Source organism: Mixophyes fleayi, chromosome 2, assembly GCF_038048845.1.
Source record: "Mixophyes fleayi isolate aMixFle1 chromosome 2, aMixFle1.hap1, whole genome shotgun sequence".
Taxonomy (NCBI): Eukaryota; Metazoa; Chordata; class Amphibia; order Anura; family Limnodynastidae; genus Mixophyes; species Mixophyes fleayi.
Genome location: NC_134403.1, coordinates 197301225 through 197323082, shown reverse-complemented (window position 1 = coordinate 197323082; position 21858 = coordinate 197301225). Strand labels below are relative to the sequence as shown.

Below are 21858 nucleotides of genomic sequence, written 5' to 3'. Positions count from 1 at the left end.
AGCTTGAATAGTTTGGAAAACCAATTTCTACAAAATCCCACAACACCAATAAATCCATTGACAAAGTTAAATCATGTATGGCTTTTATTCGATCTGGGAATAAATTTCTTTTTCCATAAAGGACCTGTGGACTGCATAACTGCATTTTATCCTTTGACCCTTTTTATGTCCCGAGTATGCCAAATAAGTTAATAACTCGCCAATTTCTGAATGTGATGCCTCAAAAGAATCAGAGCACAACAAATCATCCACAGCTTGAAAGTCTGTGTTTCCTCGTGAAAAACTTAAAACATTTTTTAAATCTGCTGCTATGGCTTGACTAAATAGTGTACCTCTTTCTATAAAACCCTGGGGGGTCCTAGTCCAGGTATATTGCTGACCCTGATAGATAAAAGAAAGCAAATATTGACTATCCTCATGTATAGGAGTAGAAAAATAAGCAGAACATAAATCAGTGACTGAGATAATCTGGGCTTCTGGCGGTATCTGCATACGAATTGTTACAGGATTGAAAAGAATTGGAAGTAAAGCTTCAACTGTTGCATTAATAGCCTTAAGGTCTTAAATTAGTCAGTAATCACACCCACCACTTTTTTAATGTGATATATGGGCATATTATATGGACTTTGAGTGTTAATCAGATCCCCTTGCAGTAATGATGATTGTATAATAAATACTTTGCTTTGCTTCTGATCGTAATAGATATTGAGGTAGTGAGAGAAGTCTTATTTGATTTTAGTTTAACAGATATTGGGCTAACCCTCATTTTCCCAGTTTTCTTTGCTTCAGTTGTCTACAATTGACTAGGTATATGATCGAACATGTCATCTATCGTTTTGTTAAGCCTTGGTTGGTAGCACCAAAAGGGCTGAATTTTACTTGTCCCATGATAACTATTGTCATGAATATCAGACCTAGCTGCACTTCTTGTCTGTTTTTCTCTGGAATGTCTAGAAATACTCCATCAGGAGGACAAAATATTGAACATCCTAATTTACACAATACATTTCTACCCAATAAAGTAGAGGGAGCATTTGCTGCTAATAAAAAAGAATTGTATCTGTAATAGGACCTAAAGTGACTGTAACTGGTTCTGTTTCTTTTAAAGAAACTATTTGTTCAGTTACTACTACTTCATTAACAATTTTGCTAGTAGTTGGTAATATAACCTAATTTTTTAATACTGATCTTGCAGCTCCTGTATCAGTCAAAAATTAATGTTTATTACCACCAGTTGTCATATCTACAGTGAGATCCTTCACTTCTCTTTTCAATTTTGGACATATGGGTAAAGGAGCTGCTTGAGACCATCAGTCAATGTTATCCCTATTTCTTCAAGGCTTTCTGCAATATTTTGCAAAATGCTCCTTCTCCTGGAATTTATAACAAATCACTTGTGATCTGTTACTTTTTTCAGGATTTGCATATTCCTTTGTCTTTGGTCTAACACCCTGTATGGTTGCCTTTGCAGTTTCCATTTGTAGGTTTATTAGTTTTGTTTCTGTTTGAAGTTTCTTAATTACCATATTATCTTCATGATGTGCTGCTACAGTAGCTAAGGCATCAATGTCCTTGGAAGCCCATAAGGGGTCATGGACCTGAATCCTAGTTTTTAAATTTTGTTTTAATAGCTTTATAAAAACACTGGTTAGAATACTTTTAAAATCATCCTTCAGAAACATCCGCATAATTTACAACGTCTCTTCTAAGTCTTGCATTGTATTCCCAGACTCCTTCAATCGCACTTTGGTCAAAAGTTTTTTTCTGATTAAGCAATCTACCTTAAGTGGAAACATTTCTTTAAACGTAGTAATTGCAAGTTCCCATTGTGTGTCAATTATAACCCTCTAATTTACGGGCTTGAAAAATAGCCTCATTGCACTTACACTTAAGGGTATATTTACTAAACGTCGTCTTTGAAAAAGTGGAGTTGTTGCCTATAACAACCAATCAGATTCTAGCTGTCATTTTCTAGAACTAACTAAATTTTAACAGGAATTGAATTGGTTTCTATAGGCGACATACCCCCTTGTATTTTAAGGTAGTGCGTTCATCTGAACTGAAAAGAGCATGAAACAATTGAAGGATATCTGAAAATGTGGGACTGTGTGTTTTATTATAATCTTTGTAAATTAATCATTAGTTCTATAATCTTTACATTCAGTAACAATAAAATTCAATTATGTGCTTGTCCATGGGACAGGTGCGGGCTGGCAAATTTCAGTCCGGGGGGCAGTGTCATGTGATGCGGCCGCCTGTGCGCCGCTGCCAATCGGAAAAAATTGCATCCACGGCCATCTCAAACAGTGGTTTTCTGAGCGGCCCAGCCTGCCCCTGCCATGGGACATGTGCTATCCACTATGCACCCTGATCTGTAGTTATAGTTTGTAAAGGGTTTAAAGAAACATCAGGTAATTTCTCATTTCCACCACTACAATCCATTTAGATTGCAGCAGCTAGACTAATTTCCCTCCCCGAAAATGTTACAATTTCTGCTCTGCTCTGTCAGTCCCTACATTAGTTGCCTGTATATTACTTTTACTATTATTTTATCTTTACTCCCCCAATCCATCCTAATTCATTCTCTCCAGCAACTGAAGACAAAGTCTCTGCACTCATCTCATCATCTCACTCTACAACCTGTCCCCTCGACCCTATTCCCTCCCAACTTCTCTACTCTCTCTCCTCCACTGCATGCCCACCTCTTCGACCTGTCTTCACATTTCCATCCTCCTTTTAAATGTGCGCTCATCTTACCAAGTCTAAAGAAACCATTTCTCGATCCTGACTCTCTCACTCTCTCACTCTCTCACTCTCACTCTCTCACTACCACCCTATTTCTCTCCTCCCCTTTGCCTAAAAACTACTTTAGCGATTAGTGTACAAACGCCTGTCTCACTTTCTCAACTCTCATTCCATTCTCAACTCTACAATCAGGCTTCTGCCCACAACATTCCACTGAAACTGCTCTCACAAAGTGTTCAATGATTTACTTACTGCAAATTCTAAGGGTTATTTCTCCATACTTATTCTCCTGGACTCTCTGGTGCTTTTGACAGTGTTTATTGGCCTCTGTGATGCAGTTCTTTCTTGGTTGCTACCCATCAAACTGCTCCATTAGTGTTTCTAGCTTTGGCACATCCTCCTCTCCATTCCCACTGTCTGTTGTGGGCCCACACGGCTCTATTATTGGCCCTTTTACTTTTTTCATTGTACACCTCTTCTCTTGGGGCACTAATTTGCTCATTCTACCTCCAATATGACCTGTACACTGATGACACCCAAATCTATATCTCTTCCCCTGACCTCTCTCCTTCTGCATTAACTTGTGTAACCACCTGTCTTTCTGCTATCTCCACATGGATGTCCCATCCTTGCCTAAAGCTCAACATGTCCAAAACAGAGCTTATTTTTTTTCCCTCTTTCCAGAGTCACCACCTGTCTTCAAATATCCCTCACTGTAGTAGTACAAGCTTATGGATAAACCGTAGCGCAGGCAAAAGGATGATGGCAGGAGATAATCGTAGTCAAGAACAGGCCGAAGTCACAGTGCAAAGGTAGGCAGCGAGGTGAGGTTCAGGCAAAGGGTTGGGGCCGACAGAAAGTCAGGATATCCGAGTAACAGGCAGAGGTCTGGGTCACCAGCAATATATTATGGTGTAAGACACAACCCAGAAGTCATACATAGAAGGATCTATCCAGGAGTTCAGGAACAAAGTACAGGAGCAGATCAGCAGCCAGGAAAGTGAACGCTTTAACCGGCAGGGAGGCTAAGCCCTCCCTGCCTTAAATACATAGATCCATCAATAGTACCCTGCTGAAGTTAATCAGCCTCAGAAGGCTGTTGATTAATTTGCTCTAGTTACGCATGCGGCCGGCCAGCTGTCATGCCAGGATGCGGCGATATTGATTCAGAGCATCCCGACTGTTACCTAGCAATGGCCGGGACAAAACCAGAAGTGACGTCTCGGTCGCCATGGAGACGGCCGGGACGATGCCAGGGTAAGAGAGTGAGTCGCGGCAGCTATGTGAACCGCCATGGTTCGTAACAATTTCCTTATAGTAGCATGATTAAAATATCTACCTTCCTACTTGTCCTGTAACCCCCATTCCGCACCTCTTTTTTTTTTTTTTCCCCTTTTCTTTTCTTCTATTCCTTAAAAATGGAAAATGGTTACATTCATTATCATTTATCATAACTGTTTTTGTTATATATTTGTCTGCACACTCAAGTTGGATCCCATTGTCCTGTTAATGCCAAAGTATGTGTCTTTACGTTTGACCATAAACAAAATAAATAAAGCATTTATAAAACGGTAGAAAAAATAAGGATAGTATTTAAAAAAAAAAAAAAACAGAAAAGTGGAACAGGTGAATAAAGGGAGAAAATATATAAGTGAAAAAAAATATGAATAAAATTTTTAAAAAAATGGTAAAAAAGAAATCCAAACATAATTTTTTTTTCTTTTAAAAAGAACAAGTCAGTAAAGACTCTGATCCGTTCACTGCTTCCTAATTATTCTACATGCCCCTTTGAAAAGTTTTTAATCCACTGAGTATTTGGGCACCTAGATAATAAGTAAATAATTATTTGCATTGGGTTCGTTTTTTTTAAATTTGCCATGCTTTGATGCTTGCTTTATCTTAATATATTTATAAATCTCATAATACTATATTCCTCTTACTGATTGTTGCCATACATTTTTTTTACACTTACTGTCACTTAAATATTCTAAAAAAATCTGTGTTCCCTTTCCAAATAAAAATTACTTCATCAATATAGTTCTGCCACAGGGCCATGTCCACACTATATGGGATTATTCAGTAGACAATTTATTTCCCTTATTCCTATGAGTAAAATAATCGTAACTAGGTATGTATCTGGTCCCCTGGCTTTTTCTTGTATCTTGTTTCTTGACCCTTGTAAAAAGAAGTTCTCTTGAAATGTAAAATAATAATTATTTAGAATAAAACCAGTAATTTCCACTATAAAACTGTTTTAGCATCAAGAGTTTCATCTGTTTCTGAGGAATATTTTTGAGGCATTACAGCCTTGAGAATGAATGCTAAAAGTTTATAATGTTGAAATATCTACTGTTCGTAAAATTACATTTGGTATTCTTTTAAATACTGACTGCCATATTACTATCTACTCAAAAACCATTGGTAACATAGCTGGGACCACTTTACAGATGTAGAAAAAGAACTTATGATTCTGAGAACTGAAGTTTCAAATGCAGCCAGTAACTCTGGAACCTCAGTCTGCTACCATCATAAAAAAGTGCTGCTGTTAAAGAATTTCAAAAAACATGCTGTAATCCTTTCTTGTCTCACAAGAAAGGAGCCAGGAAAAGCTTAAGAGTTGTGTCACTGAAGTGGGCTAAAGACAATGGTGAGTGTCAACTTTATGCTGTTATTAACAAAGACAGAAACTTTGCCCAAAATGCAGAATTTAGCTGTCACACTGTAAAGAACAAACATAAATAGATATGCCAACAGAAGAAGTTGAATCCTCTGCGAACTGAACCTGCAGAAACAGATGAGCTAAATGAAAGTATTACAAAGCTTGGATGTACACCAGTGAAATTGCATGGGGTAAAGAGAAGACACCAGGAGGCATATACTAAAAGAAAGACAGCAGGCAAGTACAGGCATTCAAAACAAGCTTACTCAAATATTGTCTTCCTACCACATCACTAGAATCACCCCAGAAAGTAAGCAAATGTTCAGGTTCTGATGATTTACAGAGTCGAAGTAAAAAAGCAAAAATGTGAAGAAGCCCTACGACAAGATGTAATAAAAATATTAACTCTGGCACCAAACAGCTGGACAATTAAGTAGACTGCAGAAGACCTTAATGTCACAGAATACATGGTAAAACAATCAATAAAACTTAAAGCAACCCATGGCATACTGGCAGATTCTAAAAAATATAGAGGGAAACCACTTATTTTCCAAATCGTTCATCAGGTACAGCAGTTTTATGAATATGATGAACATTCTCGATGTGCCCTGGAAAGAGTTTGTTTCTGCAAAAGTTCCAGGAGGAAAAATAATTCACAAACAGAAAAGTTTTCAAGTACACTTATAAGACCTTTATCTTGCTGTCAACGACCATTTTGTTCCTTATGACCTCTGTGGTGTGTTAGTGTTGCTGCAAGAGGTATGTATTCTGTGAAACTCGCCAAAACTTAATATTATCGGTTGCTGCTCTACCACTAAATATGGACTACAAAGACCTAACTGAAATCCTTGTTTGTATGCTTCATCGATGTAACAAATGCCCAGGTCTGGAAGCACATCAGAAAATAGTTGAAAAGCTTTTCCATGATAGTGACATGAATGGTGACACAATTGTCTATAAGCAGTAGGTCCACACTGACCAAAGTAAATTGGTTACAATCACTAGTATTGTGGAACAATTCAATGAAGTTATTTGTAGTGCTGTTGATGCTGCAGCAGCCCATCTGTACACAGTTAAGTCCCAGGCTGAATACCTACGCCAGTTGAAGGAAACCATTCGACCAGAAACAGAAGCTATTGGGTTACTAGATTTTAAAATTAATTTGTGTATTCTGATGCAATTCAAGGATTCCACTGAGACACTTCACAAGCAACACTCCACCCATTTGCTGTATATTTCAGGCAACATGATTGTGACGCTTTAAACTGTGTGAGGCTGTGCGTTATAAGTAATACCCGTGACAATGTAGCCATAACTGTGCATGCCTTAATTATGGTAGATATTAAGCACTTATAGGAACTATTACCATAATTGGAGTATGTTATCTACTTTAGTGATGGTGCTAGTGCACAATACAATAACAACTGTTTCCATAAGGATGACTTCAACATTCAAGCAGAATGGATTTTTTTTTGCCACATCTCGTGTAAGAATCCGTGTGACGGCATTGGAGGGACAGTTAAACATCTAGCCATCCGCACCAGTCTGCTAGCAGTGGAAATCCATCAGATCGTGACACCTTTGGACCTGTATAACTGGGCAAATGAAAATATGCATGGCATAAAGTTTTTCTATGTGTCACAAAGTGAAATACAAGACTGTAAAACCAAGCTGCGTAGCCATCTAGAAACAGCAAAGGCTCGCAGGAACACGTATTCATCAGATTCAGATTATGACCTATTAGTAATGATGAGATACACAGATACTGCTTGTCATCAGACATGAAGACAGCAGGAACTAAAAAAAATTAGGATAGCTAATGCTGATTTAACCTAGCGTATTTAATTATGTTCCAAAAGCTTGCATTTTTGGTTTAACTCGAAACGTAAGGCAGATACAGTAATTTGGTTTGGATTCGGGAGGAAAAGCTACCTTGTAGGGGTCCAAATTTCGTGGTGATTCTTTAATAAATACCAGTGATGCTTCAAATAAACTGGAATAAATAAGCCAAGATTAGTAAATAGTTTAATATATTGAAAAATCAATATTTCGGTAACTAATGGCCAGACAGCTGAGATATTTGGCAGAAATAAATATTTTGAACATCCTCTCATAAAAAAAACCCAAAGAAAAACGTAAAAATCTGAGATGGGTGGTGGACTTTTTCTTTGGGTGATCTGATGTGAAATGACCAATATACAACATATCTTTCATTATAACCCATTAATAGACATTTGATTCTAAGAAATGAAACACACACAATATGTTTTTGTTTGTTTTTTTAAATATAACTTTATTAAGAAACATACAAAAGATTTAAAATAATATATATTATTTGTTTTAATTCCTTCAGATACTTCTTTAATCCATTTTTGTGCTGGAGATTCTTTGCCACCTGCACAAAAAAAAAAGATTCACATTAGTCACTAAGATTCTCTAATGACCTAAAAAATTATGAAACATGACAATTTCTTTAGGGGAAAAAAAAGGAAACCACTTTCCAAATGTATGCTGCTATATGCATACATAGTAGACAACATAGACAAAGATGTTCACAAACTTTTAGTACACAGTCGCAATGCAAATGTATGCAACTGTGTAGGAACTAGGCAACATACATACAACATTTTACACTAGACAACAGCATTGCTAATGTGTGAAATTACTACGTTGCAAATGTCTGAAAATGATTTGATAGTGTTAAACAATTTCAAGCATTTGCACAATAAAAGTATGCACCTACCTTTAGTATTTGAATCCACTTGTATTGAAATAGCAACTAATGCGTCATATATTACGAAATGGCACTATAGTAATCTCTCTCTGTCGGTCTTGTATAGCGTTATATAATGAGATGAGTGGTGTCAGGTAGGCAGGTGACTAGTCAATTCTCTCATTAGATGATGAGGATGTGAATGCTCTGTTTGGTCATCACTAACATCCATTAGTTACACTTGACCTTGAGCAGGTGCAAACCTTAAAGCAAAGTACTTCTGTGTGCGCTCGAGCTTGAATCACTCGTTTCTGCTGGGAAACGCCTTTACTATACATTTAACTATGTGCATACATCCCTTTCCCTCCCTATTCCGCCCCGGAAATTGTATGTGGTAGTAAGGGTCTTTTGTGCTCGACGATGAATTGAACATGGCTGCGTTCACTGGGGTATGGATTGCTTCTGGGCATGCGCAGAAGGATTTTATGCAAAATACGGCATTTTCATTTGTTAATGAATCGGGCCCCTGATGTCAAACAGTTTATTCTCAATATAATGGACATCACAAAGCTTCTGGGATTGATTGGGTACCCTATGTAAATCGGTGGCAGTGGTCATTGATACTGCTTCGGGAAGGAGACGTTCGGAGTGAAGATGTCGGGGGTAAGTGTTGTTGGGGTACTCTGCATCGATGTGACGTACCCAACCCATGTAACTTAGGTAGGAAGTAGAAGATTGAAATCCTTGGATGAATAATGTTTTAAAAATATAAACATTTTTTTTCCAAATTTAAAATCTCAGAGCTTTTACATAGAGCAAAGCTTAGCTAATTATATTCGCTTAATAACATTTTTTTTATTTAGCTTTCTTTGTGGTGAATATTTATATACTTGATAATTTCCTCTCACGATGTTGCCTATAGACCACTAGGGTTTCATAGATGGGCTTCTGGAGGTCCATGAAGGTGGAAGCAAAATTATTATATTATTTGATTTCCTTCCAGTTGACTTGAAAATGTTATGTTATTGGGGTAGTTTTCCACTTTGAACAAGTATAGTGCATGTCAGGTTATATAAAGGTTGCAATAGTTTAGTAGTTAAAGAAAACTTATCCTGCCATTATGACTGTGGGAATTTATTTGTTTTGGGCTACTGTTATTCTTTTGTTGATATTTAATTACGGTAATTGAAATCTTCATATATTTCACTTCTTCTAGGTTATTGTTCAAAATTACAATTCCATTCTCACTCTTGCCCACCTCTATCAATCCTCTGATGCTCTGTTGGTTCACGAGAATGATGTAATTCACAAGGTTTGCTCTCAGCTGATGAATATTAAACAGATTTCCTTCCAGGACGTTAATAAAGTAATTGCACACCAACTTGGTAGTGTATTTCAACCTGCGTATACAGCAGACGGAACCTCACATTACAGCAGAAATCCTCTGGGTATGATAAAGTGTTTACTTTTTCAGTTATTGAATGTAAATTATGTATGTTTGCCATGTCTTAGAATAGTTTCATTGGCCATTACTTTTATTTAGCTAGTAATCCTGCAAAATCAATAATCTTGTTGATACCCATTGCGGGTTGGCCAATTCAACCGTATCTGGTCGTATTTAATTTGAGTATGGCAGAAACTTATATAAACTTCAGTGTGTGGAGTCATTGTTTATTGTTATCTTATTATTCTGCTAAACAACCAGATCGCAATGTGTTTGGAGGCTTTTAATTGAATTATTTATAATTCTGTACTTAGTGTAATTCTTTTCAACAAAGTCTTGTACTATGCTACAAATTTGCTATTTTTCCTGAGACGCAGCGGCAGTGTGAGGCTTCCCAGTTGTCCTGGCGCCAGAGTGAGTACACCCATTCTTGGGGACCACCTCTGCTGCAAGTCTCGGGCAGTCCCCGTTACCTCGGGGTTGGACGAAGCTTCCCTCGAGGAAATGATTTTTCCACTCTCCCACATAAATATTTACGAGTCCCCTGGTTTCATTCAGAAGGGCAGCATTATGGCAAAGCGCATATAAGTAAAACAAGGTAATGAAAGCCATGTTAAACAGTAGCTGATCCATCAGAGAAGGGGCCGTGCATGTAGGCTTTTAGGGAATTGAGTGACTGTATGTCATAGCAACTCACATACTGGCCCACTTCGAGCACTGATGTATTTGTTAAATATCCACTAAAACAGTGAGGTCCGCTAAATATCCTTGCATACCTTCCATATTTTCTCAAATTAGCAGCTGTTGCTAAGTTATCAAGAGGCAGTTGAATTTTTTAATTTTTTTTTTATTTTTTTTAACAATAGTTTATATTAGCTCAAGTTTTTTTTTTTAACTTGTACCCCAGTGTGATGATAAGTGTTACAAACTTAAGTGTGTTTGTATATAGGAAGTACCCACTTGTGTGTGTAAAGTTACTTAATCCACCCCCAATCTAAAGATACCAAGCTATTCATAATGCATACATTGTTTTCATATATCTCTTCTAATTTATACTTTATTCTGTACTGATATATTTAATGTTATTTTGAGTTACATCTATGATATCCCTTGGGGTGAACGTACTACAGGCTGAAGACATAGAGCTTAGAGTGGACCCAAAGCCCTCTTCCTTATGTCCAGTGAAAATGCACTATTTTATCCCTTCATCAGCAGGCTTTAACAGTAGACACTTTACAAGCTAAGCAATTCTGGTTTCTGAGAATTCTTGACCTACTAAATGCAGTCTGTGTCAGATTTTTCCGTTGAGTACCTAAAGCGTAATTGCCTGGAACAAACACTACACCATTCTCTCACTATAAATATAAAATGTCACACTGTAAAAAATACATCTTATTTTTTATTTTTTTATTTTTTTTTTACTTGAAACCACACATACTTGTATTAGTCAAGTTTGCTAAAGCAAAGTTTTTCCTGTTTCTTCCCAGGAGAATTAATGGAGTGCCTGGTTCCACACCCTGAATTCAAGATGCTAGGTCTTCGTAACATTCCTCAGATGTCTGAACACTCCCTGGCATACAGTACATTTACTTGGCATGGTCTCATCAAACATTTGAGACAAATGCTCATTGCTAATGCAAAAATGGAAGAAGGTGCGGGCAGTCATGTAGTAGATCTCAAAATAAATACAAATAATGATACAGCTCAAATATAAATGTGCTTGTAAGTCACATTAGTTTATTTGTCTTGGATGTTCCTCTGGTGACTTTGGCTAGTTCAATGGAAAAAAACTAATTTCACATCTTTACTGGCATATAGTGTGGTTGCAGCACCCACAGTCTGAACTCCACCAAATGTACAGCAGCAACTCCCATACTAGTAGAGACACTTCAGTATTTGTGTCTTGAATTAGACATGCACTTGGCATTTTCAAATACCCTTTTGTGTGTTTTTGGTCATCTTGACTATTTTAGTTAGTTATGACCACCAAAGAAAAACATATTCAGTTACTTGGTCGCTTAATTTTAAATATTTTTGCCTTAGGAATGTTTAGATTACTCCGTATTGTTTTCCTGTCAGTGGAGCTTATTTATTATAAATATCATTATTATTTTAATTTTATTTATATAGCGCATTCTACCATTTTACACAGTGCTGTACAGAAAATAATCATTCACTATGATCCATTTTGGTCAGCAGCCAATTAACCTAACAATATGTTGTTAGACTGTGTGGGATACCGGAGCACCCTGAGAAAACTCACACAAACATAGAGAGGCCATATAAAATCCACACAGGTACGGCTGCAAGGCAGCAATCCTAACCACTGTGTCACCATCTTTATGAGAAGAACCTTGACCGGTTACATCATTACATCCTCAAATGTTGTCCTATTGTTTACATATTTTGCTTTTGTGTTATGATGAAAAAGTTGTTTCTTGGTATTTCACATTTACACTGACCAGAATTATGTTGGTACATTTGTTCACTGAATTAAAACATGGACTGGATACCTTTTCTTATAAGGAGTTCTATAATTTGTATTTTGTCTTCCTCTTGGTCACAGCTAGAATTTATAAAAATAATGAAATGTTTGTATGAGTTTTTTTGTTGTTTATTCTTTTTATTTGCATATTTGAGTTAAAGAAGTAATTTATAAAATGAGAATGGTCTAGACTTTTTCCAGCTTTAACAGTGTTTCTCTCTACTCATGTGCACTATTTGTGTTTAATCTTTTGCTAGGCATTAACTGGCAAGCGCAGCCCCGCAAACAGCCAACAACAGAAAGAGTTTCTTTGGCAACTGAACTGCAGTTCAATACATCTTTGGCCAACCTTGCTATATTCCGTGGAAAAGAGATTCAAACTGCCTCTCCTGGTGAGCAGTAATGTGTGTTTTGCATACCTCCCAACTGTCCCAATTGTGGCTGGACAGTCCCACAAGTCGCCAGGGGCAATTCAAGGGTGTTTTTAGGGAAGAGGAGTGGGGTTGAGGGTAGCACTAGACACGCCCCTTGAAAGGGCCCATGTCCATTTTTATGTTTAGATGCCTCTAACGTGATGGAGAAGAAGGCTTGGCTGTGTCCCAATTTAAAAATTGTAACTGTTGGGAGGAATGGTTTTGGACTTTTTTCAAACGGCCTTATCCATTATTCAACATAGAAAAGTCCAGTGGAAGATTGAAAATGGCAGGGAAAATTTTTTAACATTTGTATTGTAGAGAGCTTTAAAATGATATATATTGCTGTAGATTTTTGTAGAGAATGAATGGCTAATACAAAATTCCTTATCACACATTCTACTATTCAAATCTTTGTTTAAACTGCTCAGGCCTGAATCTGTTTACAACTCTATGACCAGACACATTTGCATTGTTTGCCCAAGCAAATTCTGTATTGTTTCTTCAAGACATTTTATTTTGGCATTTTAAATATTATTTATATTTTACTTGCCCAAAATTGGCGGAGCAGAAGTAGGCATGCGTTTTTTTGTTTTTTATGTTATTTTTCACTTTTTTATTCCAGTTGACCCCTCCATAGCAACAGGTATTAAATAGTTTAATCCTCATACCTGCTGATGGCTAAACAGGAATTAAGTTTGAAACAAAATCATAAAAGGCTAAATATTCCTCTCCTGTATTGTCGTCTTTTCTATCTACCTTGAGTCAAGCAGTGCCTAGCTGGGATTTGTTTTTAATGCAGTTAGGGTTTACCCAAATCTTGGAGAATCTTTTCATATCAAGCAGCAGCTACTTCCAGTTCAGGATAGGCAAGTGTTATCTCAATACCCGCATACTGTCCTCTTATAATAGTTTCTGGAAAAAGTGTTTGTTCTGGATCCTTGAAAAGCCCAAGATCCGCACAAAGCTTTTATCCTGATGTTGGGTCAGAGAAAGGCATGGTTTTCAATTCTCTTTATGTTCAGAACTGAGCTCCTTCTTGGAGGTAAGCTTGGCGTGAGACTATGAGACAAATTTATAGCAAGATTTTTGCAGGTAGTCAAGCATATTAAACCTTTGGTATAGCTGGGATCTGAACTTGGTCTGTAGTGCTTTAACAGAGGCTCTGTTTGACCCACAGGTTCTTGCCTTTCAAATAATCTTCTTGTCAGTGGTCACTTCAGCTAGGATGGTTGGGGAGCTTTCTATAGTATGGTGCCAGGAGCCTTATTTGAACATTTTTAGGGAAAATGGTCTTAACCAGTTCTCCGTTCTTACCAACAGTGGTTTACATATTCCATATTGATCAGGATCTGTTTATTTCCTCATTTTGCCTGAATCCTAAAAAGCCAAAGGAATGGATATTGCGCAACTTAATTTAGTGAGACCTTTTACAATATATCTGATTAGGTCAGAATCAATGATGCAGACTTAAAAAAAACAAATTCTCCAAGGAGTGAGTTTAGCTTCATGCTGCTACTATGGAGGCATGAAATAAAAATGCAAGCGTTACTATCTTAATTGTATTTCCTTGAGTTGTTAAATGGCAACTTGCTTTTTGTCCCTTTTTTTTTTTAAACCATATTATTACTGTTTTTCTTTTATCTATGTAGGGTGGCACTGAAAACACTGGGGTATAGTGGCTTCACTGGAATCTGGGCAATTTAAATTTGCTTTCAAAAGTTCTAGCTCCTCCCCTTCTCTACACCCCTGTAAGCCTACTATGACCTTCAGGTTTTTAGCTGGGTGCTCTTTTCGATGGCAGTCAGAAGTTTTAAATCTTTTAACTATTGTAACTGTTCTCCACTATTACCAGCATCTCCACAGCTGTGGAAGCGGGATAAGAAAGTACTGCTGCCGGTACCCCCTCTTGCCACCCGCCCGTCGTCTTTCACTAAAAGACTGTCTCTAGAGGGGAACCGGTTACTGCCGCTGCAGGTAGTGACTGGGATCCTCATGCCTCCAGTACCATTGTGTACGGAACAGTGCATAAGAGGCACAGTTTTAAAGGTAAGTGGCTCCACTCTCTTCCTAGAGTGGGGAGCATTCTGCTAGCCACATTCATTTGCCAGCGCCAGGCGTGCATTGGAGAAATTGGTGAGGAGGCTGTCCTTTTGGTGCTGGGTCCTGGAGGGAGATGCTTTCTCTATCCATCACCTCCTCTTTGAAGGTTTCTGTCACTGAGACAAAGCCTGCCAAAAAAGACAGTGGCACAGCCAGCAACTCCTTTTCTACTTTCACATCTGCAGGGAAGTAAAATGTGAGTGGTGGGTGTATTGTCTGGGTTTTTCTGGACTTTGTGTCTGCTTTTCAGTTTTGCATCTGTCTTCAGATTGTGCACTGCAGCTGTCCTCTTTATCACCCCTTACCATTCTCTCATGTCCGGTAAGTGGAGTACGTTCACAGAGCCTGCAGGAAGAACATAAGCAAGAGTTTTTGTCTGCTCCAGTTTCACTCCAAATTGCCTAGTGCGCTATCTGAGGTGTATTCCCTATGCCTGTGGGGGCTCCTACTGAAATGGCAAAGCCAGCCTGGGCTAGATGGAAAGAATTCCTTTCTTCCCATTAATGCCCTGAGACCTAAAGAACCTTGGTTCCTCAGGCAAAGTGCGGAGTCAGACCAACAGAAGACAAACCTCTGCACCTTATAGATGTGTAAGGATTCACAACACTAGCTTCAGATGACAGCTGTCAGTTCACAATGACACTTTCTCTCAATTACTGTAATCTGCACTCTGCCAAGAACAGAACTCTAGCTAGTCCCCTCACCTGGACTGCTGTACAGCTTTCTTTACTCTGCAGTCAGCCCTTCAGTTACAAGATCAAGTCAATCAAAACAATTTATCACACCTGTTTGTAACCTTTATAAAGTCCCTTAGTTCTACCAAACCTTTGCAGGAGCGAAGTTTTTTGATTTGAATTTCGCTGCTTGTGCTTTCAAGAAAACTTTTCATTTTACTGTACATTATGAGTCTAGCTTCTCCATTTGTTTGACCTTGGCTATGTCCTCCACTATGCTACCTTCTCCAGTCCCTTTACTTTTGCTTTGTCCATCACTATTCTACCTTCTACAATCCTTTGACTTCAGCTTGTACCTCACAACCAGTCCTCTCAGGACTCAGCAGCTTGGCCAGACGTGGTGTGTCTCTGATAGCTAATGTAGCCAAGTGGTTCTTTACTGGGAGCTGCCAGCACCTTAATAGGAGGTGAGCAGAGAGGACAACAGGCTTTGGCAGCTAAGAGTCCAGCTCCCAAACCTTTTATTCAAACCATCCTCTTGATGGGCAAGCCGCCTACCCTGATCTCCTGTGGTCGGAGACAGTCTGCTTCTTTTTTGGAGCTGGTGAAAAGAATTGTAAGTTGAGCATACATCACAGATCTCCTGATGTCCCCACCTAGACTTTTTTTTCACAACAAGCCTTATTGGTGACAAAAAAAAAAAAAAACCACTCAGGTCTTGCCATTATCAGGGGTTGTTCCAGTCTCAGAATAGTAGAGGGGGACTGAGTTTTTACTCAGATCTTTTCTGGATGGATCTTTTTGAACCCATAGTGAAGCTAAATGCTCAGCTTCGGGTGGACAGGTTCAAGATGGAGTCCTGGAGGTCTGTCATCAAAAAATAGAACAGGATGAGTTCATTTTGTCCATGGATATCAAGGACGAGTACTTTCATTTTCCAATTTGGGAGGAACACCAGGGTCTTCTCAGATTTGCTGTTCATTTCTAAAATTGTTAATATTGCCTGTACCTTTCAGTCTGGCAACAGCCCCAAGGGTGTTCACAAAGATCATGACCGAGATCCATGGGGTGACTGTCTGACTGGATCAGCAGATCGGTCAACTAGGGAATGACAATGTCATAACAGTGACATACCTCAATCATCAGGGGGATAACAAAAGACCCTGGTCATGAGAGAAACGAAAGGGATTATTCGATAGGTGGAATGTTTCTGCCACCGCAGAGTTCTTCATTTCTGGGGTAGAAATCTGAGATGCAGATTTTCTCAGCAGCAGCCCCTTCACTCAGACATTTTTCAGTAGATTGTGGACAAATTGGGTCAGCCAGATGTCAACATGATGGTTGAACAAAAAGGTGGACTGCTTCTGGTCAAGGACAAGGGGATCAGAAGACATTGTTGGTCGACACCATGTTTTTACCATGGAACTTTTGTCTGATTTATCTGTTCTCTCCTGTATCAATGTTTTCACAGGTGCCAAAGAAGATAAAAAGAGAAGGTTTTTGGCCTCAACTGTACTGATCAGACACTATGAAATGTTGGTCCTCCACAAATGTCACCATCCATAAAATGTTTGTCTTCCATAAATGCTGCCATCTTGCTATTTACTACAACCAATTTATTTTGTGCAAATATACTTGTCACCAAATTGGATTTTGCACTGCACCTGCGGAAATTACCAGTGTAATTCCTTCATTCATGTGTTTGTGTGATAACAAATTATTAATGTTTAGATGTGTGTTTTAAACTAACTGCAAGAATAACTGTTTTTCTTACTATTTCATCTAATTTCAGAGGGCTTCAGAGAATCAGCATTATATACTTCCTGGTTATTACCAGATGATTCATTTAGTATTTGGAAATCGCCAAGAGCTTTCAACAAATACGAGAAGTCTGCCACTTTAGTGAGCAATAGTCAGTGCCTGCTGAAGCCTTTGGACAACATTGTTGGAAAAGCATGGAACATGTTTGCTTCAAAGTAAGAGTTTCTCATTAATAATTTTGTTGTTAACATGAGTCCATACATACATACATTTTAGCAATGGGACATATGGGCAACAAAATATATACAAGTTTGATGAACCATTAAAAAAAAAATTAATGGCTGATATCCACCTCTTAATGCAATGTCCTGCTTTGAGTTCACCAGAATGTGAAAGCAGCTTGAATGCATTTAACAAGTCATCAACTGTAATAGTACAGTAGTTTTAGAAGCACCAGGTATACCGTGAATACATCTGTTGTGCTTTTAGGTCTGTTTGCTAAAACTAGAAAGTTCTAAAAATATTTATTGGAAATAAAGTAAAAACAGTTGCTGCTGTTCTATGTTTGTGTAAGGAGGCACTCAGTGGCCATATCTCTGTATATGGCACTCACTGTAAGGGAGATGCCTAAATGTAATGAATATATTTTAGTATATTATACACGTTGTTTAAAAAAAAAAACAAAAAAAAAAACACACACTATATATATATATATATATATATATATATATATATATATATATATATATATATATATATATATATATATATATATATATATATATATATATATATATATCTGATGCTCTATCTGTTCCCTCCTTCTCTTACTTTTATCTTTCCCCTCTCTCCCTCTTTAATCCACATTTAAAAATTGCTAAAATGACACTGATTATGGGTTTGTTTGTTTTTTTTCTTTTCATTTTTTGTCTCAATTATTGTATTGTTAGGCTGTTGAACATCTTGTTTTGCTTATTTATACTGTTTTAACAATTGTCATTTTATTGTGGGGAAAAGCACACATGTGAATGAAATGCAAATTTATACACTGCACCATTTGCAGATAGAAATAGAAAATATGGACATAATGACAACACACAACAAGAAACAAGATTTTAATATTTCCTACTAATGTTTTGCTTTTTTCCAGAGCGTATGTTCATCAATACACTAAATATGGCATTGACGAAGAACAATTCCTGCAGAGTTTTACAATTCTCGAGCAAATTATTTCCAGCTATGCCAGTTTATAAATATTTATTACCTACATTCAATACACTGTGTATTTGAGTGTGATGCAAAGCACAATTTGCACTTCCAAAGCTAAAATAATACATTTCATGAAATGTTTAAAATGAATAATATATTTTTAAATAAATCTATTTATACTTTCTTAGCAGCAATAACTTGTATTACGCTTATTGTACTGTGTTAACACATTAATGCCCTAAAGAGGTGAGGAGCAGCAAACAGTGGTTAGCATTGCTGGGGTCTTGAATATGGTTCCCACCAGGGCCTTATCTGTGTGTATGTTCTCCCCATGTTTATATGCGTTTCCTCTGGGTGGATCTGTTTCCTCCCACAGTCCAAAAAACATACTAGTAGGTTAATTGTCTTTTGACAAATTGACCTGGGTGCACGTGTCTATGTGTACTTGTATTCCTACACTTGTGATGACATTGACCTGTTTGCACACCAACACTGTGATGAACTCAGACGTGTTGAGGACACAAAACTGACTATGCTAGTCAATGCAGGAGACCTTACTAATATACACAGCATCAAAATTGGCCATTTCCATAGACAAGCACCCGATAACATAGTGAATTAAATTAATTACTCAACGGGTGTTGACACAAAGAAGCTCCCATCAGTTCTACTAGCCCTAGACGCAGAAAAGGCGTTCAACAGGGTCTCCTGGCCCATTATGGTTTCCGCATTGAAAGCGTTCGGTTTTCAGGGACAATTTCTACCGGCTATCAAAGCCCTATACAAGAACACCACCATTTGGGTCATGACTAACGGCCAGGGGGTAAATGTATTAAGCTCCGGGTTCTTCAACACCCGCGAGTTTGGTGTCTTCAGCGCTTAAATTTAAAGCGGCGCTGCCTTGTAAAGGGAAACTACCCCCAGGTGTCCAGACACATTCATTTGTGCAATGGCACCCAACAGGACTATCCGTTATCTCCACTGCTTTTCACCCTATGTATCAAGCCCCTAGCGGCCAAAATCCTGCTTAATCCGGACATCACTGGTGTTTATCAAGGTATTAAACAATATAAAATATCCCTCTTTACGGACGACATACTCTTAACATTAACCCAGTGATTTCCCTCCTAAAACTTCTAGAGCTGATGTGTTTTGGAGTCTTATCAAGATACAATATAAATGACACTTAATCCGAAGCTATGTCACATCACTTACCTCATTCGACTTTGGAATTTAAAGGAGAGCTGTAAATTGTCCCAAGTCCTCACTCCATTCGATACCTAGGGGTGGCCATTACCAAACATTATTCAGGGCTCTATCAATCAAACTACTCACCACTGTTGACCCGCATCCAGCAAGACCTGACAAAATGGCACCCAATGTACTTCTCCTGGATCGGGAGAATTCAGGTTATAAAAATGAATGAGCTTCCACGCCTCTTATTTATTTCAAACACTTCCAGTACCGATACCACACTATGTCATTTCTTCCCTACAATCTTCATGTAATCACTTTATATGGATTGGCAGGAAACCCAGACTAAGTAAAAGATACCTTCTCAGTCTAAGGAGTCAGGGGGTCTTGGTCTTTCAATAATACAAAACTATTACTAAGCTACTCAGCTTAGTTACATCATCCCATGGCACATCAACTCGGGTCACAAAAACTGGGTGGATATAGAAAATGCCCTCACCCCAGACATGCCTATTTACATCATCTCCTCTGGCTACCTAAGAAATATAGACCTGCCTCTGTATACACCTGTCCTACCATTTCATTCACCCTTTTCACATGGGACTTTGCAAACCTCTGATTTGACCTAGCTCCTTACCCCTCTCCCCCAACACCTCTGTAGAACCACCCGATGTTCCCGCCGGGAAACTGATATGGTTTTCCGCTGGTGGAAAGTACATAAAGTTCACCGGTTTTTCCACATTATGGGGGATATTGTGCCAGTGTCCTATGAAGACATATGAGCCAACTGTCACACTCCTCTGACCACACAGTTCCAGTACTTCCAAATTCATGAATTTATTCAAACCCAAACATATTATACTGTGCTTTTTTAAACACCATTGCATATACCAAATTGGCCACACAGGGAACAGCTTACTCATGTACCGCTCCATCACAGTCCCCCCCGTCCCAACCCCTTGAACCTCATGAGGAGGCATGGGAATGCGACCACAGGATCTTCTTTGACAGCGAGGAATGGTCAGTCATTCGCATCCGAACGGCTAAGGTCTCCATTAACGCAGGTCTTCAAGAGTACGGTTATAAGATTTATACTTGTTGGTACATATTCCTGGAAAGACTCCATTCATGTAGCCCTTGGTGTCTGACCAATGCTGGAGACTTTGCAGTGCAAAAGTTACCTTTCTGCATATGTGGTGGGATTGCCCTGTAATCTATGACCTCACTCTGGAGGTTGTTCACCAGGTCACTGAAGTGCAGATCTCTTAAAGAACCACTACCACTCCTTAACCAACCAATTCCCGTTCTTAGCAAATCCACTGATTGCCTATTTGCCCATATATGTCCAGTCTCCAAACTGCTTATTGCACGACCTTGGAAACAGCCCCCCCATCCCATTCCCCATACGGGCAGAACTGATTAACCACGTATAGTTTATCTCATCCAAGGAGTATATCACTGCCCTTTTAAACAACAAGGTGTCCAAATACCAGGCAATATGGATACCATGGTTCCACAGCCACCACTCCCCGGCGTGATTTGGTCTAGACACTATTCCAAACCCCCTCCCCCCCCCATCATCTGCTCCAATACTCCACCCAAATACCCACTTATACTAAACCAAAAAACTCCAGATCATTCTCACCACCATTTCTCTCTTAAATAGCAACTGCCTGTCCAATACAAGCTTTTTCAGTATACCTGATGTTATAAAATTCTTAAAGCGTTTAACTGTTTTGTCTACGAACTTGTATTCTAACAACGGACTGTACTTCTTCTATTTTTCTCTTGTATACATTGTTTGTATTAGGGTTCTGAAATAAAAAGTTTAAAATAAAAGTGACTTGTTGGGACATGGCTGATTTTTTTTTTTGACAGACAAAAAGTGTGTGTATTCTACCACTGGCCATTTGTGGAACTGCAGGCTCATACATACTTTCGGTCATGACACCAGCGGAAGTCATCTGCTGCATCATAGAACAGCCAGGCACCTAAGTGAGCAGGAAGAAAAGGGGACATAGCCTGGATGGCACTAAAGATGAGGATGACCCTTCAGAGGAGTGTGGTTCAGACACCATTGCGGGCAAGCAGTGCAAAAATAAAAAATAGATACTTGTTCTAATGATTCTCTACCTGATAGCTGCGTTTTAAACACAGAAGGATGAAAATCTGATGCAGTGTTTGTCCAAACATTTTCCAAAACCTTGATGGACCCAGAGTGTATAACAAATATAGGCATCATGTATTTGGAAAGCCTGTACTGTGAGAAATGAGAGAGGGAGACCTGGACCACACACTGTCATGAATAGGCTAAAGGGCGCTGTGGGCTTATATATAGAAGCCAGTGTATCCGCCAGAGAAACAGGCTGCTTGATCATAAGAGAAGCACGCCATAATGGATATTAGAGGGACAAGGAGCAGCATAAAGAGAGAAAACCCCTACAGAAAGTGGTTGTCG

At 38.5% G+C, this 21858-nt stretch overlaps 1 protein-coding gene across 1 annotated transcript in view; it reads left to right on the top strand.

The window, feature by feature from the left end:
* The window catches only part of TUBD1 (tubulin delta 1), a 51864-nt gene extending 30703 nt beyond the window's left edge, over positions 1 to 21161 (top strand). Inside the window, exons 5-9 of the mRNA XM_075195301.1 lie at positions 9334 to 9565; positions 11049 to 11213; positions 12304 to 12438; positions 17029 to 17212; positions 18148 to 21161. Coding sequence (XP_075051402.1) covers positions 9334 to 9565; positions 11049 to 11213; positions 12304 to 12438; positions 17029 to 17212; positions 18148 to 18250 — 819 coding nt within the window. The 3' untranslated portion in view covers positions 18251 to 21161. The remainder of the gene's footprint in view (positions 1 to 9333; positions 9566 to 11048; positions 11214 to 12303; positions 12439 to 17028; positions 17213 to 18147) is intronic.
* The last annotated feature ends 697 nt before the right edge of the window (positions 21162 to 21858 follow it).